The 24531-nt window shown below is 39.6% G+C and overlaps 1 protein-coding gene across 1 annotated transcript in view; it reads right to left on the reverse strand.

Annotated features, from left to right (window-relative positions):
- The window catches only part of MEGF10 (multiple EGF like domains 10), a 165156-nt gene that overhangs the window by 15653 nt on the left and 124972 nt on the right, over positions 1–24531 (reverse strand). Inside the window, exons 14-16 of the mRNA XM_089491345.1 lie at positions 12658–12804; positions 4996–5130; positions 3399–3527 (exon numbers count right to left, since the gene is read on the reverse strand). Coding sequence (XP_089347471.1) covers positions 3399–3527; positions 4996–5130; positions 12658–12804 — 411 coding nt within the window. The remainder of the gene's footprint in view (positions 1–3398; positions 3528–4995; positions 5131–12657; positions 12805–24531) is intronic.

Consider the following 24531-nt stretch of genomic DNA (forward strand, 5'->3'; position numbering starts at 1 on the left):
TTTCTACAATAACAAAGGCCTCTGCAAAAGTAAATCTCCTCTTTTTTGATCTAAAGGTCAAGTTTAGTAGGCATCCCCTTTCATTCTACTGTCATTTTTATTTCACAATGCAATGGAGTCTTACTGTTTGCAGATGCTGAATCCGTGGATGGCAAGCCCATGGATATAGAGAGTCCACTGTAATTTCATTTTATATGGGTAGTTTCAAATAAATAAATAACCCCAAAAAATCTTACATTGCTAAGGTGATACATAAATATTATTAATAAATATAATTGATAGTTCCAGTAGAATCAATGTGACTTATTTACAGTAAGTATTGTTTTACCAAGCTCCCATTAATTCAGTGAGTCTATTCTAGCTGGGTCTAAACATAGATTCTTGTCTTATATATCATCTACAGCCTCTAACTATAATGAAACAGCCAAAATGCAACATGTAAAGCTTCAAGATGAATTTAAAACCTATCAAATTTAAAGTTTACTGAACGCACCAGATGTTGCACAACAGTAGGACACAGTCATTCAGTCTGTGTTAATCAAACAGAACCATGATGTGAACCAATGAGGCACATTAGAAGGAGTGCCTCTGCTTTTCTGCACTTTTTGTTCTTACATACCACTGACACTCATGCAATTTTTGCTTAAATTGTTCATGTAAAACCTAATACAGACTGAACTATCAAAAGCTTGTAGGTTCTGCTATACATAATATTTGTCAACTACTTATTTAATTTCTTGGGTACTGATTCAAGCAGAGTTAATTAAACCACAGTTGGAAGTCCATACTCATTGTGCAATGATTGTGTACAGAGCACAGCCATATTGCCATTTAATTTCTTCCATGAAGCAAGTCTGGAATCTTTTACATAACCTTTCTCATAATAATGAAGCAGAATGGAAAGAAGACAAGAGAGAACCAGAAGAATGTATTAACAAAAGAGAGAGCTTGAAAAAGCTACAATCTGCAACTTCAAAAAGCAGCCATTCTGGTTGGAGAATTTTGAAAATTATAGTTCAAAAAAGTAACTTCTGCAAGTCCTTTTAAAAGCATTATTCTCACCCTGAAAGAAGTCTATGACACCATTTTCATCAAGATAACTGGAGCCATTAAGCCTACCTGTTTCAGTAGTTTCCACATCACCACCTTTCTGAGAATAGACTGATACATGCAGCCAGTTGGACTAAGATTCCACATTGCACATATTCAGTAGACAGTGAAGCTATTTAGCATAACCAAAATGTATATTAAAACTGTAATGGCCAGTGCAAACATATTTTGCGTGGATTGTTTTTAATGCAAACTGATGTAAAAAAAAAAAAAAAGACAAAATCAATTTAAAATTGGGGAAAATGGGAAGCAGAGAGAAACCAAAACTGACAGGTTCATCTACTCTTCCCTCAGAAGTTCTTCACTTGACATAACTAAGGTGGATCATTAGTTACTGCAAGTGTTGAAGTGATCATGTATACTTTTAAATTATGTAGAATAGTTTCAGGATAAACATTAACAAAGTTTTTTTTTTGCTCTCTCTCTTTTTCTCTAGCTCTATCTATAGAGAAAGACAACTGATGACCATCTATGAAATAATGAGACCAGACACAGAGAACTGGGTTAAAACAAGAGCCATTTTATTTGATCTAGAACCTGTTATTCTGCATTGAACCTAGAAAGGAGCAAGAAGGGGGAGCAATCTGATGCATGTTCAGCTGAGACCATGTGTCACCCCTTGACCATCTCCCCAGCTTTCCTTTGGGTGAAACATTTAAGTCCCAAGGGCAATTCAGTAATTGGATTGTTCCCTTCCCAGCCAACTACTGGAAGGTAGACCCGAGGGATTCCTCCTCAAGTCACAGGACAAGGCAGTTCCAGAGCCCTACCCTTCACCAAAAGGGTGCCATGGTGTACACCAAAACTCCTGTATTCTCCCCTCACTACCTGCCAAGGGACAGCTTAATAATACCTAGAGCCAATCGTCACAAAAAAGGCCCCAACAATCCCGCTACTGGCCTAACCTGCCTTTTTCCACGGCACAATGGGAATAGCTCAACAGGCTGCCAATCCAAGACTCAGGGGCATGCAGACACTGGACCACCCTGCCAAGACCTCAAGACATCCTGAACAAGTTAAACTCCTTAACAACCCCACCACTACCAAAGGCCTAATTCTCCCAGGGAGTGAGAAACCCAACAGAGAATGAGTACAAAGGAAAGCTCTCCACTCAACCCTCTGTCCAGTCTCCTACCCCCACTAACAAACCAAATCCAACACCATTCTCATTGTTGGCACTACCAGCCGCTGCTTGGTCAATGCTGCCACTGCTCAGAGAGAACAACTGTGCTCTCCGAAATCACAAACAAATGAGGCTGCAGAAGAGGGTGGTAAGGTCCTGAACAGCCTCTGGTCTTTCCCTCCTGTGCACCGCATCATGGCACCTTGTGCCAGACACCATTATTCTTGGCTATCTGCCATGGAGGCCATCAAAGTTGCTCCTTCCCTACAGCACTGTTTGCCATATGGGTGTGGGGCTGTAATACTCCTACTGCAGATAACTGTGGATTTGATGAAGCAAGCTTTAATTTTTAGAAGTATATGACACTATCAATCTGTTACACAAGCTTTTTGTACCATAAGTACAGTCAGCCCTCCTTATCCACAGATTTTTTAGCTACAGATTCAAGCATCCACAGTTTGAAAATGTTTAAAAAATATATAAATTCCAGAAAGCAAACTTTGATTTTGCCATTTTAAATATTTTCTATGGCACTGTACTGAATGGGACTTGAGTATCCACAGATTTTGTTATCTACAGGGGATCCTAGAACGGATAACAAGGGCCAACTGTAACTCTTCATAAAATTTAGTAAAACATATAATTGTCTATACATCCAAAACGATTAATGCTGATAATTCAATATTCTGTTTACAGAAACTACAGGTAAGACTACATTTAAAAGTGAATTGGCTCTCTCTCTCTCAGTCTCTCTGTATGTGTATGTTTGTGTGCCTCTTCAAAGTGACCTGTCAAATTTACAGTATGCTGACTCCATGAATTTCATAGTTTTCTTAGGCAAGGAATATTCAGAAGCAGTTTTGCCAATTTCTTCCTCTGAAATATAGCCTGCAGCACCTGGTACTCTTGGCAGTCTCCCATCCAAGTGCTAATCAGAGCTGACCCTGCTTAGCTTCCAAGATCAGATAGGATCTGGTACCTTTAGAGTATTTAGGCTATGTAAATCCATAATTGAAATATTCTGAAACATGTTACCTATGTACTCCTGGGTACTTTTCCAATAGTTAAAAAGTGGTCTCCTGTATCTATAAGAAAATTAAACAGAACCAAACTGTTATCTATTATTTGAACAAAACCTATGAATGAAGAGAATACTTTTACTTACGCTGCGAACAGTCACTACCAATCCAGCCAGGGTAGCACTGACAAGATCTGTCGATTGGATTACAAGTCCCATTGTTGGTACATGTGCAAACTCCTGCACAGTTCTTCCCAAACCTCCCACTGGGACACACTGGAAAGAAACAATTGCAGAATTCAAGAAAAATCTACACACTTACAGCTTGTTTTGCTCCTTCTTATTTTGTCCTTATATGCTGTTGTACTAGTATGCGTCTGTAAATTCTAGGAACTAAAGAGATGCCCACAAAATGATGAAAAAATGGTCATCACTGGGGAGCAAACAAACTTTGGCGGGATACAAACCGCCGCTTTGCGGCGCTTCCCCGCCGCCGCCGTTTGCTCCGTGCGGGAGCTGCAGCAGCCAAACCGCGCGGCTCCCGCGCGGAGCAAAAAAGAAGCTCCAAAATGGAGCTTCTTTTGGAGTCGCGTTTGCGACGTAGCGAGGCGCCAGGGGCGCACTCACTACGTCACAAAGGACACGACACGTCTGGACGCTATGCGTCCAGTACGTAAAGATGGCGGTGCCCATGTGGAAGGGGCGCCGCCATCTTGTACGTATAGGATACGTACTAGGGTTAGGGGGGTGCGGAAGCACGGCCCCTTCCTAACCCTAGTACGTATCCTATACGTACTATATGGCGGTTTGTATCCCGCCTTTGTTCCACTTTTCCTTCCAATGTCCTTCTCTTCTCCCATCCATACTTCTCTTTCACATTACTTCAGTTGAAATGCTTCTACCATTTATCTTTCATTGCTTGCTTTCTGCTTCATTCTCCTTTCCTAGGAGTTTATCATACCAGGGAGATCCCAAAGAAAAACATCTGAAAAACATCCCGCATTTGCCCCACAACCCTACTACGTGGCAGCGCTGTAATCATGGCAGCCTCCCGCCCACATGGGGGCCGCCATGATGATGTCACGCATGCGCTGCATCCAAATGGCATGGTCTTCACGCCTCCCAAGGCTGCTTATGGCGGCCTGGCTGCAGCACAAGGAGCTCCATTTTGGCTGCAGGAACAATGCCAGGGAGAAAGGGGCCAAGTCATCCCTTTCTCACATTGCTCTGGCTCCCGGGTTGTCCAGGGTCATGAAGCCCCAAGGAAACCCCTTTTCCGCGCCATGGAGAAGCAGCATTTTGCCATTTCTCTGTGATCTGGAAAAACTCCGGGGTTGCAGGGCTGCCGGTGAGGCTGTCCTGCCCCCAACCTGGAAAGAAAAGGGGCAGGTGCAGGCTGCCCCAAAAGGGGGGGGGGGGTGTCTGTACTGGGCCTAAGTTTCTGTTCACATTTTTACTAGCCATGGGGTAGGTGAATCCTTGAATAAGAAGTACACTGTTTTTGACAAGATTTCATTTCTTTTATTTTGTTTGACAAAACTTCCATGCTTTCTGCTGCACTTCATTTGTGAGTTAGGTACAAAAATGAATAATTGTAGTTTATTACAGAACAGACTTCATGCATAGGAAAAGATATTTAAAGATGCATAGCAAAGATGTTTAAAATAACAAAATAATCTTCTGGATTTGGAAGAAAAAGGAAAAAACCACTGAATTTGGTATGGGATTATATTATGATTTATACCTTCATTGCAGAGAGCACCTGTGAAACCAGGTAAACAGTCACACAGTCCAGTTACATGATGACATGGACCACTGCTATGTACACATTGAGGGCATGCTTGGCTACAGCGATGACCATAAAATCCTGGAGAGCAAACTGAAAGAAAAAAAATATCATTAGATTCATCCTCCATTAATACACAACAAAGACAAATTCAGAACTGCTGCTTCAGATTTACTTGTGTAGACTTTGAATTGTGCAGGGTTTTTGCCCCCCCAAAACAGATGCATCACTGAGGCATAAACAAATAGATTTACTACTTGGCTAAAATTTTAAAACAACAGTTTTCAATGTACTGAAGTTTATCTAAAACAGTGGTGCTTTACAGACTGCTCAAAAAGGGTGGCCTGCCGGCACCGCTGGTTGCTGCATCCGGGAACCGCAGCAGCCAAACCGCGCGATTCCCAGACGCAACAAAAAGAACCTGAAAAAAGCGGCTTCTTTTTGTGGCACGGAAATGGTGCCCCAAAGCTCCAATGGCGCACTGGTGGCGTCATTTCTGCCATGTGACGTGTGGACGCTAGGCGTACGTGACGTCAAGATGGCAGCGTGTAGAACAAGCACCACCATTTTGTACATGCCGAGTGTATACTAGGGTTAGGGGCGTCCGGAAAGGACGTCCCTTTCTAACTCTAGTACGTGCTCGGCATGTACTTTTTGCCCATTTGTAATGGGCCTACGATTCCAAATGTGGGTGATATGCCCCTCTGGGGGTGGTGGAAAGATCCAGAGGGACAGTGAAAGAAAAGGGGGCAGTGGGGGGATGGGGAGGAAAAGGGGGGCAGCAGAGGGCCTTCAATCAAAGTACTGGCACACAAGAAACACAAGTGGAACCAGCAGCCTTTAAGATCATAGTGGAGATAAGAGGTTAGAACATGTGATAACTGAGTAGAAGTGGCAGCAAAAAGGAGTTTTTCATATTTGGGACCCTGTTTAAGTTTTGTGAGCTTTGCCAGGACTTGGCTGGCAGGTTGGAGTTTCTGTTGGTGCTCCTGCTCATCAGACAGACTGAGAGAAGAGCCATCAGAAGAAATAATGTGTGTGTGGGGGGGGTGACTTAAAGCTGTGGGGGGAAGGCACATCTCTGGGGAAGGAGGAGTACCATCAGGGTCAGTTCTTCAAAAGAGTCATTCACTTCCCTTGCATTGGGAATCCTTCCTCACCAGGGAGTAAAGTGAAAAACTGGCTATGCCCCTCTCTTCCCTGGAGAAGAAGGACTGAGAGTTCTTCCTTGCTGGAGAGACGTTTTTCCCTTTGAATCTGGTTTCCTTGGGAGCAGTAACTGAACAAACAAGAAAGACCAGTGGTACCAGCTGCCTTTAGAATCATGCATCCGAGAAGCCTCTTGCCCTTGCCATGAGCAGTGACTGGCTGTCCAACCACTGTTCCCTTTGCCTTGGGAGCAGCAACCAATCAGCTGGCAGCAGCAACCTTGGGAGCAGCAACCAAGAAGCCTCTCACCCACATTGATCTTTGCTGCAACCCCTGCATAGGCAAGAGGCTTGCACCCAGTCACTTTAGGAGCAGCAATCAAGCAGCCAGCCAGCCAGCCAGCCAGACTTCCTTTGCTGCAAGACAGGCACTAGCAAGAGGGAGGAGCAGGCCTGGGCCACTTCTGCTACTGTATTTGCACCTGAGAGGTTGACGTGAAGGAGGAAGCACTGGCAAGCTGGGCATGAATGAGGTAGACACTACTGGCCAGTTGGCTGCTGCATAAACAGCAGACTTAATATCAACAAGTTGGCACTGGGGGAGCACTAGTACTGTCAACCAAGAGGAAAGGGAGCAGTAGCCTGAAAAAGCTTGAAAACCACTAATCTAAAATAAAGATTGTTACTAATGGTGGTGCCCATGGCAGCTGTTGTTATGCCATCATTGTACCCTGAATTATCATCATCATTACTGTTGTGGTATTGTTACAGTATATTTTCCTCCGCCTAAGTCATCAGCAGGGTAATATTTTGTTTGTTTGTCTGTCTGCACAGGGATGAATCACTGTAACTGCAGTTCCCAAAAGAATACAAGTATAAAGTGGTTTCTCAACATAAGGGCAATCAAAGGGCAAATGGCTACATACTTCTGCTTGTTTTTATTCAACCTATGGCTTTAAAAACAAAAGCAATCCAAATCATTTTTATGCCAAATTCACTAACCCCTTCTTCTTCACAGATACATCACTATTTAGATTGACAGAAAAAGAAAGAGACTTGTTCAGTAGAATTTCTTTCTTTGTAGCTCTAACTTCTTCTAGCATTTCTTTCATGACAAATTAGTGCATTAAACAACACTTCAAGTTAAGTGCCTGTTAAGCAGCAATTAACATTTACAAAGCTAACTTTTGCCTTTAAATTATTTGAGCCATGAAGAAGTCAGACAGCTTGACTGCATGTTTAAAACAGGTTGCCAGATCAAAAAGTTTTTGAGAGAGCCTTGTGACTTTTAAGTAAAGCTGTAGATCAGTCACATTTTCCTCCCCCTCTCTTATTGTTCAAGCTGTTTGTACTCTCACTGACTACTGTAACTCATTGGATGTTATCAGACAAGGGAAAATGGAAGTATAATCCAATGGCAATCCGAACGCAATCATGGGGTTTAACATTGTGTGATAGACTACCACACGCAATTTCGGGCAATGGGAAGTCAGTCTGAACGCAATCATGGGGTTTCACATTATTGCGTGAGAGGTGATCATACGCAATTTTGGGCAATGACAAGCTATTTTCGGGCAATGAGAAGTCAGTTGAAACACAATTTGAATTCACGTTAATGCGTTCTGGCCCCACTTTTGTTTCATTCGAAATTAAGAGAATTTCCTCCCATGTGATAAGCTCCATTGTCTTTTTAGATGCTGCACTGTCTTAAACACCATGCCTGCATGGATATCCCTCCATACCATCTTAAATGAGAACCAAAACACTAGAAACAACAACATCTTGACAAAATGCAGGTCTTTGACTAACCATCATAATATTTTTCTTTCCCCTGTATGATTTTTAACACCTTTGCCTGATGAAGAAGTCAGTGGAGCTTCAAAAGCTTGTAAAAGGTATTTTGTGCATTTTCGTTGGCCCAATAAAGTATCACTGTTTTGTGGATTTTTGATGTTACTGTACTTTGCTACATAGCCTACATGGGTACCCTGGGAATGATTTTTGAACACTCTAGTTCTTCTATGTGTCATTTTCCATGCTTTAATGGGGAGAGCTACTGCTTTAACACTATGTTTTTGTCAGCACATTGCATCATCCTATTAACAGTCCCTCTACATTAATGAAATGATTAACTCTAAATTCATTATAGATTGTTGCCAGCCTTGGAAAAAATCCATCAAGGACTGCTGCTGACTGAGTAGCTTCAATTCATTTTAATAAGAGTTTTGAGCGTAGGGGTGGGGAGTAATGGTTGTTGAAGTCCATATAACTAGCTGATTTATCCTGAGAAACCCACACAACTGAGTGAGTATTGTTGTTAAATTAAGACCTTTATATACAAGAGAAATGGACATTTTACCATGTCAGTTCCTGTGATGTGGGTCAAGTTCCCATCAACAATAAATACCATGCAATACTTAAAGTGTGTGAGCAACTGCTTGCGGTGAGAACTCTGTAGAAAACTAGAAGGCTGCATTCTCTGCCTCAAACCTGAAACAAATTATTTTTACCCCCAATGTTGGGGGCATGGGGCACATTTCCACTGGTTTTGGTGCTCTCTGGGTCATATAAGGTCAATTCAAGGGCTTTTCCCCAACAAGAAGTGACACAAACATAAACTTGGGGATCAGTTACTTCATGAGGGAAATCCTCCATTGGTCCTAAAATAGCCTACAGGGCCCAAAAAGTGCAAAAATGTCTTCCCATAACTACTTATGGGTTTGGGGGGTTCCCCCCCCCCCCCAGAAACAGGATTCATTAAAATCAATTGTTGGGTTTAAGCAGAACCAAACAGAACGCCACAAAGGTTTTGAAGTCATCAGTGGTCTAGATGGTACAACATGTATGGTTTGAAGGGGAAAAAACAAGAAAAGTCTAAAAAAGCTGGTTATATTGGACATGACATCCACAGCTAAATGTCTTTCCGAGACACAGATTGCAGGCTGCTAGGTACATGCATCAAGTTAAATCTAACAATGCACAGGGTGAAGATAATATCCTCTGGGATAAAAAACAGAAGAATGTTTCCATTCTTTAAAGCACAAAGATTGGTTACAACTTTGTAGAGGGCTTCTAAACATGTTAGATTACAGTCAATAACTGGCTGTTCATTCTCTTTAGCCTGAACACAAACCCGAAGACATAGAGATTGAAATGGAGACAGGAGGCAGATTTAAAAGCATAAACTACTACCTCAGAATGATAAAGATAGTGTATGGGTGAAGGAAACAATCTGGAAGCACAAAGAGAGAGCAGACTGGATGAAAGGGTTATATTAGAGAGTTAACTGGAAAGCTCTCTGCTTTTCTAGAGGAAGAGAAAAGTAAATATCATCAAATTACAAGGAAGCACAAAGAATACTCTGAAAAAGCCACATTTAAATAGACAACAAAACACAGAAGGATGCAGAAGAACTTCCTATCACTCATGTAGCTTCACTTCATCTTTAGGTTGATTACAAACCCAAATGAGCAATAGGTAAAGAGGACAACCATTCTGTTTAGATCATTCAGACACTAGCAAGGGAGCAAGGCACCCGCTATGATGAGATCTCCTGAGGCACCAACATAATCCCTTTTGTCCTTAGAGGGTGACCATAGGTTATGGCCAAAGAAGGTGACTGGTTGTGTACACACAGGATAGGGACATTCTGGCAAGGTATGCAAATCCCTTTGTTTGAGATATTCACAGCAGTCACCTGAACCATTTTTTTCCTCCTTGGAAACCATTTAGCAAAAATCAAATCCTTTCATTCCTTGGTTTCTGCCCCCAAGACAAGGTTGTGGGTATAAATACTAGTGCTAAAACAACAGTTCCTTAGTCTAGCAGACAAGAATGCTGTTGGTTTGCTAGACTATACTCCTCAATACACCTGCTGCCAACATCCTTGCTGTGGCAGCTATTGAGCCTTCTACGTTCTGGACTCCCATCGATTTGAACCATGATCCATGATTTGTAATATATCACTGTTAACAAGGCCCCAACTATTCCACTTCTCCCACCTTTGCTTCTTAGTTCTTGTGTGTGTGTTATGTGGGTGTGTTGATTATTTCCTTAATAAAAATACAAAATCATATTTGGATTTGACTCTGGAGTTCTGTGATTTGGAACCAGCATAAACAGGTGTTGCCTTGGCCAAATTATTATTTTATTTGAGCTATTAAAATTCCCATAAAATATTAATTTGTGGGTGCCCTCTTAGGACCCCAAGCATTTTGGATAACAGTATTATTGGATTTAAATTATGTTTCCTGTTGAGCTTGCATTACAAACATTACAGCTCCACATGAAAGTTGCCCAAAACGATTTACACAAAGATCAGCCAAGATGTTATGCCAGATCTAGCAGCTGCCAGGAATTTACAATCTGGATGGGATTACTTGTGTTTAGGACTATGACTGGTCCATATGGTAAATAATTTAGAAATGCTACAACCCCAGCAGGGAGCTTTGATCAAACAGAAGCCTTTTAATGTTAAACTTCCATGAGGGCACTGCAATATTCAAATCAGTCCTAACATGTTGTCCTATCCAGTTTAACTGGGACAGATGAAATATTTTTGACAAGACTATGCTTTTGCTAATACAGTGAAACTCTAGTCTTATTGAAATAGTCAAAATAATAGCCAACTTATACATAAGGCACACATGATGTATATCAAATGTATAAATTGAACAATAGAAAAAATGTCATTATAAAACCTACACTCTCAGTATAAATTTCATTTGTCATGGGAAATACAAACATTGTAAAAAAAAATTCAACATGAAAAAATAAAAATCAAAGGTACTAAATACACTGAAGTCAACAGCTCTTGTCTGATCTTGGAAGCTAAACAGGGTCAGCTCTGGTTAGTATTTGAATGGGAGATGATAACAAATACTAGGTGCTGTAGGTTATATTTTAGAGGAAGGAATTGGCAAAACCATTTTTGAGAATTCCATGTCTAAGAAAACACTATGAAATTCATGAGGTTGCCATAAGTCAACAGGCAACATAAAGAGTTTATCATATTGCCTTTACTTCCTTGATAGGTGGCAGATCTTATTGCATTTCCCCATTGCTGGGAGGTACGCAGCCCATTTGCAACCTGGGCTTCTGCCACATCTTTTCAAGAATGGGAAAATCTCATTCTTGAAAAGATGCAGAAGGAGCCTGGCAAAGCCTGGGTTGCAAACGGGCTACGTACTCACCAGCAACAGGGAAATGCGATAAGATCTGTGTTCGTAAAGTTACATCCCACATCTATCATGAGAACAAAGCCAATGGGATAAATTCCAAAGACACATACACACAAACACACACTATCTGCATTTACTTTATTGTAAAGGTTGAGTCTTGAGACCAGAAGTATTTTTGATTTTTGATTTTTTTTGGAACTGGGAATATTTGCATATACATAATGACATTTTGGAGATGGGACCCAAGTCTAAACATGAAATTCATTTATGTTTCATATATGCCTTACACACATAGCATGAAGGTAATTTTATACACAATATTTGTAATCATTTTGTGCATGAAGCAAAGTTTGCGTATGTGGAACTATCAGAAAACAAACATATCACTATCTCAGCCACCCATGAGGACAAATTTTGGATTTTGGAATATTTTCGACTTCAAAATTCTGGAGAAGGGTCACCCAACCTGCATTATCATTTTGTATTATAAGATACAAAGTCACCATTTGAATGACCATTTCCATTCTTGAAAATGCCTAATCTGGCCAGGGTGGCACATGCCTTGGTTACATTGTGTTTGTATTACTGTGATTCACTGAACATAGAACTGCCTTTCTGTACATAGAGCTGAAGTTTCTGATCACTTTTCAGTCAGCTCAAAAAGCAGCAGCCAGATTGTTAAATGGAGCTCGCTCTAGGGAACACAACAGCTCCAGTGGCTGTTGGTGCATTTCCAGACACAATTCAGAGGGCAGATGATGACCTATAAAGCTTGGGTTTAAGCTATTTGAAAGTCTGTATCTCCATATATGAGCTTGGTTGAGCTCTATTCTACTAGGTAGAGGCACTTTTCTCTGCCCAGTACCTTTTCAGGCTCATTTGTTTGGGACAAAGGAGAAGGCTTTCTCAGTGGTTGCTCCCAGACTTTGAGACACCTTCCTAGAGAGCCTAGGATGGCTCCACCCTTGATCTTCTTCCACTGACAAGTGAAAACTTTTCTAATCTGTCAGGCTTTTAGGAAATAACTGTGGTGGGCTTTTAATGATGGTTTTTTTTTGTTTGTTTTTTAAATATTGTCTTTGAATGGATTTTAAATGGTTCTAGCTCTGTGGACTTTTTTTTAAAACAGACAACACAGATATTTTTGTGTTTGTTTTAAATCTGTACTGATTTTAAGAACTTGTAAGCCATCTTGATTCCCATTATTAGAAAAAAGGAGAAATATAAATTATGATGTGAACAACTACAACAATATCATACTAAAGAAAGGAAAAGGATATTTTAACACTTACTTCTTTGGCAGGTAGTGCCTCTGTAGCCAGGTGCACATTCACAGATTCCTTCATCTGGAGAACATGATGCTCCATTTTTGCAATAACAGGACAATGAACAGTTTGGCCCCCAGTGTCCTTCAGTGCAGACGCTGTCACAACGCATACCTGAAAATGAGGTTAATGTACACCACCATAATTAGTAACACTGGAGGAACCTGAAATTTGAGAAATCACATGAGAATGCTTACTAGGAAGCCAACACCGTACATCTGTCAGAGGCTCTATTTTTCATACATGAAGCCATGTTCCACAGTCTTTTGCCTAGAGTAATTTAGATCCAAACTAGATTTGGCAATGACAAACCTCTTTGCTAAGTCTGAAAAGGGCAAAAAGGTTACCTAAGGAAGGCTTTGCACCCTTTACCTATCTGGCCCATTTCCACTGAAATCTGGAATACTTGTCCCATACTTTATGTAACTGGATCAGACTCTATTTCAAATAAACAGAAGTTCTAGTTTAGATCTATGGAAAGCCTATCCAGACAACAATGGGGCCCAAAGGCAATAGCATCAAAGTTTATCAGGTGAGTTACAAGTAAATAGATTCAGGATAATTATTTTTATGAGACCAAAATTCAAACAAACTAAAGTTGAGAAGTATGAAGTAATCAAGCAGTGTTATCTACAGTTTAATCTTTCAAAGGAAAAAAGATTGAATTTTCACAAATGGGGCACTGCTTTATGAACTCACTAATTTATAATGCAACAATTGGTCACAAGAATTAACTGACTAATCTTCTCTGTTTTGTCTGTTTTTCTTTGATAACTAGCCAAAATGTTTCTACTCAGAGCCTTAATTGAATAAATATTCTTGTTTGGCTTATAAATTCTAGAGACAGGCAATTCAGTCAAAAAGATTTAGGACTTTAATGGCTTCTTTTATAGCTGCTGGACAGAATGCTCAGTTCTTACTCTCCTGTTATTCCAAAGGATCTGGGTATCTTCCCTGACATTAACAAAGTCAGGTCATATCCAGATTTTTTTTACATCATGCTATAAAATAGGTTTATCATATTTTAAAGAGCCATAAAAGTAGATGTTGGCTGACTGACTACTTCAAACCACTGATCACTATGTTGGCTATAAACTGTGCCACTACAAATACTCCAGTCCTAACCTTCATTGTATGTAAATAACAACAAAATTGACATTCCTTTCTCCTTTCCTTGCCTCTTCTGGCAGCCACCTCACCTGCCCCACCAAGCTGCCCTGTTCCATCCCCCTCATGGGGCCAGAGGGACCCTCACCTGCCTTGCTCTTCTATCACACCTTTCCCCCAGGTATGTCTCCCTTCTCCCCTCATCCAAGAGTCTCTGTCTCCCCCTCTCACTTATGTTTTACTAGGCCAGTCTCTATCCCTTCTCAAAGCTCTCAATGGACCCAGCATGAAGGTGATGATGAGGCAGAAGCAGCAGCCAGGAGACAAAACAGCAGCAGACCTTTTAGAAGTCCCCAAACCTTCCTCTGAAATACAGCCTACAGCACTGGTATTCGTTGGTGGTTGCTCATCCAAGTACTAACCAGGGCTGGACCTGCTTAGCTTCCAACATCAGACAGGATCTGGTACCTTTAGGGCATTGAGGTCATTATATATATATCCTCACTCCTGTATTGTGTACAGTTTTAGTTGCTGCATCTCAAAAACAATATTATAGAGCTGAAAAGAGTGAAGGAAAAGAAACCAAATTATCTGGGGGCTGCAGATAATGACGAAAGATTATATCATGTGGATCTCTTTTTTAAAAAAAAGTTCAGAAAGATGGTGACTGATGGGGGGTCATGACAAATGCTCATAGAATTATAGTGGGGAGGAAGAGTTTAGAAAGAAGTCTTTCTCCATCCCTCAAAACTCAGGTATACCCAATGGACATTGAGGTGAAAAGGGAATTGGCTGGATACAATTCTCTGATATACAAATTAGAGAAGAAATGAAAAGGAAGGAAGGAAGGGAGCATTTTAATGGTACTCTTACAAATCTATGTTACAACAACCTTTGTTAGTATACAGTGGGCCCTTGGTATCTGCTGGGGTTTGGTTCCAGCCCCACCCCACCCCCCACAGACACCAAAATCAATTTATGTTCAAGTCCCTTTATATGCAGTGGAATAGTAAAATTATTCTCCTTATATAAAATGGCAAAATTGGGGTTTGCTTTTTTGGAGAAAAAAATGGAATATTTTGAAGCCGTTCGTGGTGGAATCTGTGGATGCAGAGTCCATGGATATGGAGGGCCAACTGTAGTTGGCATAGTTTTGATCATTTCAAAATGACTGTCACGGCAAGTATCAGATACTTGCTGTGCTCACATTCACTTGGTAATTCTGCCCGTATTTTATCTTTGGCCCAAAATGCATGGGTCAAATAAGGCAGCTTCTGGCCTCTGGGGGGGAGGGTGAAGTGTTTACATGATGCACACCCCCAAAGAGGCTAGAAGCTGCTCTGAGGCTGCACTAAGCAGGGAAAGCTGGCCCGAAAAAGGAGTGGATACAATTCTTTCCTGCCGCCAGCCAGCTTGAGACTGTGGCAGTGGCCCACTTTTGAAGCGGGACATGTGGTCACCGCAGTCCTGACTCAGTTGTGGCCAATGCAGCTTCTGGCTACTCCTTTCAAGCCATGTGCTTTGGCCCTTTGTTTGCCTAAACTATATTTCCAAATATTAAACAGAAATTTTAAGTTAGGGCAGCACTAGAAATCTGGTGACTGAAGGAAAATTTCACATGGCGGTGTGTGTGTGCAGAATTCTTTCTTGGGAAGGCAATGGCCTCATCTCCCCCATAGTTACATCTCTGGGATGAGGATAATACTGGATCCAAGTTTTATTTTTGTTTTTTCGGGGGGGGGGGGGGACATAGTTGCCCTCAGTAAGCAACCACTGCCTACTCACTTGCACTTTGCCTCTGTGTCCAACCTGCACAAAAAAGTTAAGAAGGAGCACAAAGAAAATACAGAATTATGCTTCATCATCTTACTGCTTGTATGCCCTGAAAGAGCAAGTGAAAAAGAACAAACAACAAGGAACCCTTCTCTACTGAGATACAGAGTTTAGAAGCTGCAGCATCTAATAGCTTCCATGTCAACTAGGGCAGTCAATCCATGTTAGATTTTACTCTGAATTTTAAAGAGCTATTTCCCCCTTCAAAGATAGTTTCTTTTGAAGTTCAGACTAAAATCCAGAGGGGATTCACTACAGCTTGGAAAGTGCCTGTTATTTATTTATTCAATCTACATGACACCTTTCCTCCCAGAACTGGGACATAAATTAGCTTATAATATTTTAAAAAATGTAAAATAGATTTTTAAAAAAATCCTTACAAAATATTATTTTAAAAATGAACTGTCTATTACATTAAAAACTCTCCAAAATATCAAATTAAAAATTAAAAAAGATAAAACACATTAACAGCAGTACATCACACTATTAAAAGCCCTTTCTTTAAAAAAAAACCAGTTCACAAAAACTTGTTGGACTTTTTTTTGTAAGGCTTTGACTGCTGGTGGAAGGACAAAGGCGGCTGGTGGCGGGAAGCAGTCTAGCCTTCCTAGAAAGACTCCTAGTACAGTAGTGTAATAGTAATAGGAGAATGCTGAATTAGATGGGATTCTGTCGTGCATTCAGAAAGACAGTGGTTTTGCTCTTATGGTTCTCTCTTTTTTTTAAAAAAATGATTTGTCTTGAATTAGGAAAATGTGTTACGCAATTTATGCACAACATGTCATAGCGGTCCGAGCATTGGACTAGGACTCTGGAGTTGCCACAGCCCCAATCTGGCTGTCAAAGGGTTGGCTGGAAGAGTTGGGGCATGCTATGCCCTGACTCCACTCCCCAGCCAGCCTTAATGGCCGGTCTGCACAGGGCCTAAAAATATTGTGGTCATCCCCCCCCCCCCCTACAGATTCCCTGTTTGTTGCAGAAGTACACGACAGGCACAAAAATGACAGCTACTTATTGAAATCATAGGATTCTTTTTCTTCTAAAGTTAACAAAACTCAGTTGCTGTGTGTGTACACACATGTATGTGTGTTTCATTTCCTTCTAAAAGGTCTCATTTACATGTCAAATGTCAGTAGGCATCCACTGTAGCTCTCAGACTTTATTGTCTCTCTACAGTGCTTTCTATTATCAATTGACTAATATTCAAGTACAGCTACTGAATGAATCATAATGGCTAAAGAAAAGGGAAGAGAGATCCAGAAGAATGATTGGCTTTGTAAATATTCCATGGGCAATATGTATAAGGTCCACTTCCTAGTAGATTTTTTTGAAGGAGGAATTCAGCAAAAATTGACTTGGGATATTTGGGGGAGGGGTAGGATTCTTAAAACATCCCTACATGAATATTTTCTCCCATAAGCAGAAGAAGTGGAACAGATTGTCAACAGAGAAAATTAACTCCTCTCCCTATGCACACAAGAAGCAGTCCTACCCAATCACTCTACAGAGGGTGAATCATGTCTAGGAAATCCTTCTTAATGCAAGAAAGACTGAAGATGAAAGTTCAAAACGTTATATTTTAGGCCTTTCTACTGACTTGAAGACTGTCAGAGAAATTACTGTAGTGGAAAATGTTTTACACTAAAATTTGACAAGCTCTCAGCAACTAATTTTAGGCAGGATACTGAACAACCATAAAGGGTCTGCTTTTCCTGTGTGAATGTGAATTGGAATGGAATGTAACTGATTGCCAAGAATGGGGGGAAGGGACTTGTTATACCATCACAACATATTACAAGCTGATTTTTGTCTGCCTAGCTGAATTTTCTGAATCAAGGGACTAAGTAACTTATTTCTCAACAGCTTGGTACAGTCTTTTTTAAACTTGAAACCTAAACAGAGTAGCCTAAATTTGCATCTGAATTGGGTTCCAGAGCGAGAGACACTGAGCCCTCTTAAAGGAATCTGTGTGAATATCACACTTTAAAATATGTGACCAGGCTGCTAAATATAGGCCTAGATATGTATATGTCTGAAAGAAACGTTTTTGAAGAGGATTCTAATAAAAATAGCTGGGTAACCATTTTGGTTCATGTGGAACGCCAAAAGGGCAAACTGAGAATAACATAAGACATTGCTTTTTCTCTTACTGTTTTTCACGTGATGTCTTATTAAACAAAAGCACACATAATAAATTCAAAACAAACTTATTAAAGTTGAAAATTGAAATGTTTCCAGAGATCCAGTATGATACATTTTTAATATTTTTAAGTGAATATGGTTTAATGGCTTTATATTTAACATTCTAATGAAATATAACTTTATATATATATATATTCATGAGTCATTAAGTAAAAATTACATTTGTGTGACCCTCACATGCCTACCATACCCACTTCATCCAATTTCATTGGGATTCAATTAATTTTATCCAAATCTATACATTTGCATGGTTTAAACAGACTTCAGTTGTTTCAACTGGTTTTAGTTTTAATTTATTAAACTGATGTGTATTCAGTCTGTTTAAATTATCTTTATTGTCTTATTGTCAAGTGAAGACATTTTATTTAAACATGCATTTTAAGATGCTGCAGCTTGGTTTTATTGGGAGATGAGGTGGTTAGTTTTAGATTATTATTTTTAACTTTGTATGTTTGAAAAAAATTATATTTGTAATTTTTATATTTTTTATTTAATTGAATGATTTTAATTGTTGTTTTAATGCATTTTATATATGTTGTTAGCCACCTTGAGTCCCACTTTGAGCCAAAGGCAGGATGAAAATAAATAAATAAATAAATAAATAAATAAAATTAGTCTTAAACATTTCAACTGATATTACTGTATGCTGTTCTGAATTCCATGAATACAGGATGGGATATAAACACTTGCGCCATTGGATTTCTGATTTTAATGTATGGTCTTGAAAGGCAGACAGTGAAGAAAATTGACAGGAAAAGAATCAACTCATTTGAAATGTGAAGCTGGAGGAGAATTCTGTGGACTGCCAAAATAACCAATAAATAGGTCCTAAAGCAAATCAAGTCTGAATTATCCCTTGAAGCCAAAATAACCATCTCAGGCTATTGTACTTTGGACATATCATGAGACAATGTGACAAAAGATTATAGTGCTTGGTAAACTGGGAGGAAGCAGAAAAAAAGATCCTATTACAAGTGGATAGACCCATTCAAGGAAGCCACCACAGTTTGCAAGACTGGTGATGACATGGTATTTTGGAGGTTTCTTATTTGTAGGATTTCCACAAGTCAAAGCTGACTTAATGGCAATTAACAGTAACAATAAATATTAGAATTAATAATAAATTCCCCCATGCCAAAGAGATAGCAGAAAATAGCAAGATACATGTGCCTGATCGAGAAAGTAAAAGTCAAAAACCTTGTTTATATTTGCATGCACGTGTGGCAAATAAAGTATAAATAGTTAATATTTACCACTGGATAACTCATTTCTAAAAGAATTTGTAATAGAAACAGTTTGGTCGGCCGAGGTCATAGATACAGACAACCTGACAAAATTGCTTAAAGAAGAAGTATATGAGGAAGATAACTTAAGTTGGAAATCCTTTATTGAATTTTGTGAAAAGAGATGGAAAGCATAAATATAAGCAAAACTACAGTTAAAAATTAAATTAAAAATAGGATAGTGAAAGAGATATAAGGCAACTAGTATAAAGAGAAAATATAGATATAAGGTTGACGTATGTATGTTATTATGTTAGAAAACGTAAATGGAAAGATATGTTTAGGGGAGGGGAAAAAATTAATTAGATGTACACTCTCAAAGATGAAATATTTCTCAGCATATGATAAGAAATAGAAAGACCGAGATGGTTCTAGGGAATAGATAACTAAGGAGGAACAAAGAAGAGAGCTGAATAAGTTATGTGAGAAGATGTGTGTAAGAGACATCTAGATGGTAAAGAATGATATGTGAGGGAAGGGGGGGGGGTGGAAGTGAAGTAATGTGATAATATTGCAATGTGGGAAAAAAAGAAACAGTTTGGTGCATGCTCAGATTCAGAGTAATAAAAGTTAGCAAACAGCTCTGCTTTATTTGGTGAATGATTTAAGCCTACCAACAATAATACTGCACAGGTAATTTGTATGGAGGCCTTTGACATAATTTTACCTCATATCAACATGACTAAAACAACTGCATGTAAATTCTGAATATTGAAAATGTATCATACAAAATAAAAGAATTATTTATGTTTGTACATTAATTTCATTCTTGATAAGCAGACTGGTAAAGAAATGTTTTTGCCAAGAAAATGGACAAAGGACTCTTTGATGACATTTACAAGTTGCTAGGCAATAGCTAAATGGCCATGATAAACTTCAGCTAAGCAGCTCTGAAGAAATCCTCATGCATTTAATGCTCAAAGAATGACGCCAAGAGCTTCACATCTAAATTAGCATTCCTGCAGCAACTGTAATTGTGTGAATGAAGTAAACAGTCCCTTGAATAATATCGTCTATACTGTTATTGTGGCACATTTTTAATGTAATAGTTTTAGTGTTTTAACAGACTAATACTTTAGTATTTTCCAGATGTTTTTCTAAACATGTGAAGTGCTAAAACTGGGGACATGGATGAAGGTTCACATAAGCTCTCCTCCCAGAAATGATCCAGAGGACCTGGATGTAAGTCCTACCTTCACATGTTTGTGAAAAAGTCTGTAGAAGGCTTTGTAACCACATTTGGCTGAATGTAATAACAAATTCCATTAACAGGAATCCACCCTTATCAGGGCTTCTGGGCAGAGCAGCTTTATAACTGCCTTCAGCTGAATGTGATTCCCTGTCATGTTATTTCTATGGAAAAACCCACATGGCTGTTGTTGTGAAGTGCAAAGAAAACTGATTGTATTGTTAAGTCTTGTCTATTAGAATGAAATTAATGAAACAAATTAAACATTCAACAGTGCTACATTCACCTCCTCACTGTGCAATGACCTCTGTTCCCCATGTCAGATTTACAGGAAGCAGATGTTGGAAGCAGACCCAGAATAAAAGTTGGGTAATATGTAGTGAAAGTGTGCAGTAAAAGTTCTATCTGTGTGCTACTTTCACTCTTTGGAATACCAGTCCTTCATCTGGGCGTAACTGCCTGGGCTAGCTAGGGGTTAAAATAATAATAATAATAGCATCCAATAATATGTATCACATTTTAAGAAGGATATAGACAAGCTGGAGTGAATTCAGAGAAGAGCAAGAAAAAAGATAAGAGGTAGGGAACAAAACATATGAGGAAAGGTTGAGGGAGCTGGGCATATTTAGCCTAGTAAAGAGAAGACTTGATGGTGACAATGAGAGGTATACTCCTTAAATATCTAATCATCTGTCACAGAGAGAAAGGAAGGTACAGATTTGTTCTCACATGCCACAGAATAGGAGCAGATGGTATATGAGGCCCCTTCCTATACTGTCATTCTATAAGTCTACTTTTGTAAGGAATAACAACAGAATTTAAGTAATAGTCAAATTTGTTATTTCCTCCCTAACATGGGAAGGACACTGACAGTTTGGTGAGGCATAGAGGAGCTCTCTGGCTAAGAATTCGAAGGCGCGTTACAGACGGGCGCAAGAGGCGCCGTCATCGCGCCGTGATTATGCGTGAGGGGCGGTGCTTCCGGACGCGCCTTGCCCCTCGCGCGTAATCGATACGTCAAAATGGCGGCGCCCTATACAGATGGGCGCCGCCATCTTGACGTAGCGGACGCTCTGCGTCCACACATCCCAACCCAGAATAGACGTCGCGAGTGCACGCTTTGGCACTTGCGCCGTCTCTTCCGGGTTGCCGGAAGGAGTGTGATTTCCACGCTCCTTTTTTGCAGCGCAGAGGAGTCACGCGGTTTGGCTGCTGCGGCTCCTCCGTGCTGCAACCAGCAGCGGCCCAAGACCGCGCCTTTTGGGCGGTCTGTAACGGGCCCAAGTAACCCTCTCGAAACTACAAATCTCAGGATTCCATAAGATGGAACCATGGCAGATGAAGTAGAAACATAATACTATAATTGTGTGGTATGAAAGGACTCTCTTGCACAACAGTTTTTAATTATTTCTTTAGTTAAATAAATTAAGCATTCAAATCTAATAATGCTATATTACTACACTGCTTTGTTGATAATATATCTGTTGCAATGCACAAAAACATGGTGTAATTTCTAGATTTAAATACATTAAACAAAAACTTCCCACAGTTGACAGTTTATAGTGCCATAAACAATTCAAAGCTACGCAAATTCTATATGATTTATAAAAACATACAGGGCCAATCCATAAACCAGCATTACAGTGTGCTATGTACTTGTGCTTATAGCACTCCATAATGCATTAGGTGTTCTTCATAACTGTAGACCTAATGTAAGTTCCTAACTGCTTTTCTGACTGCTCTGAAGTTATCAGTAAGTTCTGACATTTTCCACAAAATGTCACAGCACAGCAATGAAAAAAATGTGCTATGACCTGTAAAATTCTTCAGATCATTCTGCAAAAATCTGTGTTTTTCTTTAAAGGTTTAATGGAAAATTCTTGTCAAAGACATCTTAGCTGATCTTAAGAGACATACTTCTAAGCACAAAATTAACATGGTTGCTTGGGAATAAGGAGGATGTTCACTAAGTACATAAAATTTCAATTCTCATTAATCTTCAGCCAGTGTAGTGTCATAGCTCTCAGACTAGGACTAGAGATACTAAAGATGAATTCATATTTTTCTTTTAACTCAATTAAGATGAATCTACTCCCACCCCGATCTTTCTATTTACTTCATTATGCCTACCTCCAGTAGGAGAGGATGTCTGGGAGCAATTGTGCCAATGATCAAAGAAATCTCTACATCCCACAGAGTAATTAGATCATCATAAGAAGAACTGGTCATGCCAAAGCAAAACTCTCTAAACTGTCTCAGAAACTCCAATCAGATTCGATCAACCTGAAGAGCTGTGATGGTAAAATGTAGTCCTCTAGGTGATGTAAGACTGCGACTCCCAGCACTCTTCATCACTAGCTGTGCTGAGTAGGGCTGATGGGTAGTGCAGTGCTACAAAATCTGGAGGGCCATACTGACCATCCCTGCTGCAGAGGAACAATTTACTTCCTTGACTTCATACCAGGAAGTGATCTGACCGTAATATTTATGTGCTACAATAATAGAGACTATCTTTTGTTACTGAAAAGGAGGAGTAATCTGATATGCCATTAAGACTACAGCACGCCTACTTACTCTGAAAGCCACACACCGGTAGTGGCAATGGCACGCATGCCACACCACACCACACTCCGTGCACGAGCCCCATTGTTTTTAATGGGGCTCAAGCATTTGTGGTATTTCCCTTACACGGTGGGGGGGGTCCGTAACAAATCCCCCACATCAGCAAAGGGACCACTGTATTTATTTATTTATTTATTTATTTATTTAAATTTTGCACCTGTGAAAGTATCTGTTAGAACAGCCTTCATTTTCATGCACCTAAACCTTCAAGCAAAGTTATACAGCTGTCAGAGATGGATATAATGTGCCAGTCTTGCCTGCATGAAGCCAAGATCACTGGGATGCCTGCTGTTGTGTTGCATCCCTACAGTCCCATGAAGGAGGGGTCTACCTACTTTGTTTCTGTGAGAAAGGCCTTTCCCATGGCTAGGATAAAGAACAGTCTTGTAACTCGGCTCTCCTACTTTGTTCCTTGAACCGACCCCAAATCTCCCTACTGTCTTTGATTCTGCTCTGCTTCCTACTTTGGCATTCCAGTGACTTATTATCAAGCAATCCTGTTATGGCATACTGCCAAATTTCTTCCTGAACTCCATATAGAAATTCTCAGTTTCTACTTTCTCTGCCTCTGTGGTTGGTGCATACACTTGAATTATGGTGATATTTATTGCTTTTATACCTTTATTGGTTCATACATAAACATATTTCATCCCATTTCAGCATTAATCCGTAGCTTTTCTTTTTAAAACACTTAAGAAAACATTTTATTATATATATTTAAACCTATAATAAAACATGTATTTCTCATGTGCTTTTTCTCAAAGCATGTGCTTTGAGGCAATAACTCTGAACACAGTTTTCTGAATTCAAGTCAGAAATGTTTAGGATTGCATTGTTGCTGTTGTGTGCTTTAATATTATTATTATTATTTATTTATATAGCGCTATAGATTTGTACAGCGCTGTACATAAAAACAAGTTGTTTATATCTCATCATGACCTTAAGAGGTTTTCTTGGCAAGATTTTTTCAGAGGAGGTTTGGCACTGTCTTCACTACAGGCTGAGAGACTGTGACTTGCCCAGTGTCATCCAGTGGGTTTTCATGGCCAACTGGGGATTCGAACCCTGGTCTCCATAGCTGTAGTCATAACTCAAACCACTACACCACTCTGGCTCTCAGAATTGCATTGTACATTGTATTCATTTTTTAGGGCTGAAAGGCAGGGTATAAATACCGTAAATAAATAAATAAATACATACATACATACATACATACATACATTCTTAAGTGTGAAATTATCTGAAATTATCGAAAGATAATTACATGCCTATCCTTACATTAGTCTGGAGAAAAGAGATCTGATCAGTTTGCTTCAAATTGCAACCAAGCTAAATACTCAAGAATATCTACCATGAAACTGGAAGGTGCCAAAAGACCATCTGTTCCTGTCCTTTGGCCCTTGTCTAGATAATCAGATCACATTGTGACACAAGCAGAAAGCTTCTTGAAAAGTAACTATGATATTTTTTTACTGGTCTGGTATTTTTATCTGTTCTTAAACTATTAGATAGGAACATTTATTGTACATGGCCATAGGTCATCACAAAAAGACATAGGCTAATACAAAAACAATAAATAAATAAGACATTAAAATAACACACTGA

This window comes from Sceloporus occidentalis, unplaced genomic scaffold (assembly GCF_023333645.1).
Source record: "Sceloporus occidentalis isolate IW3139 unplaced genomic scaffold, rSceOcc1.0.p SCAF_1, whole genome shotgun sequence".
NCBI classification, from domain to species: Eukaryota; Metazoa; Chordata; class Lepidosauria; order Squamata; family Phrynosomatidae; genus Sceloporus; species Sceloporus occidentalis.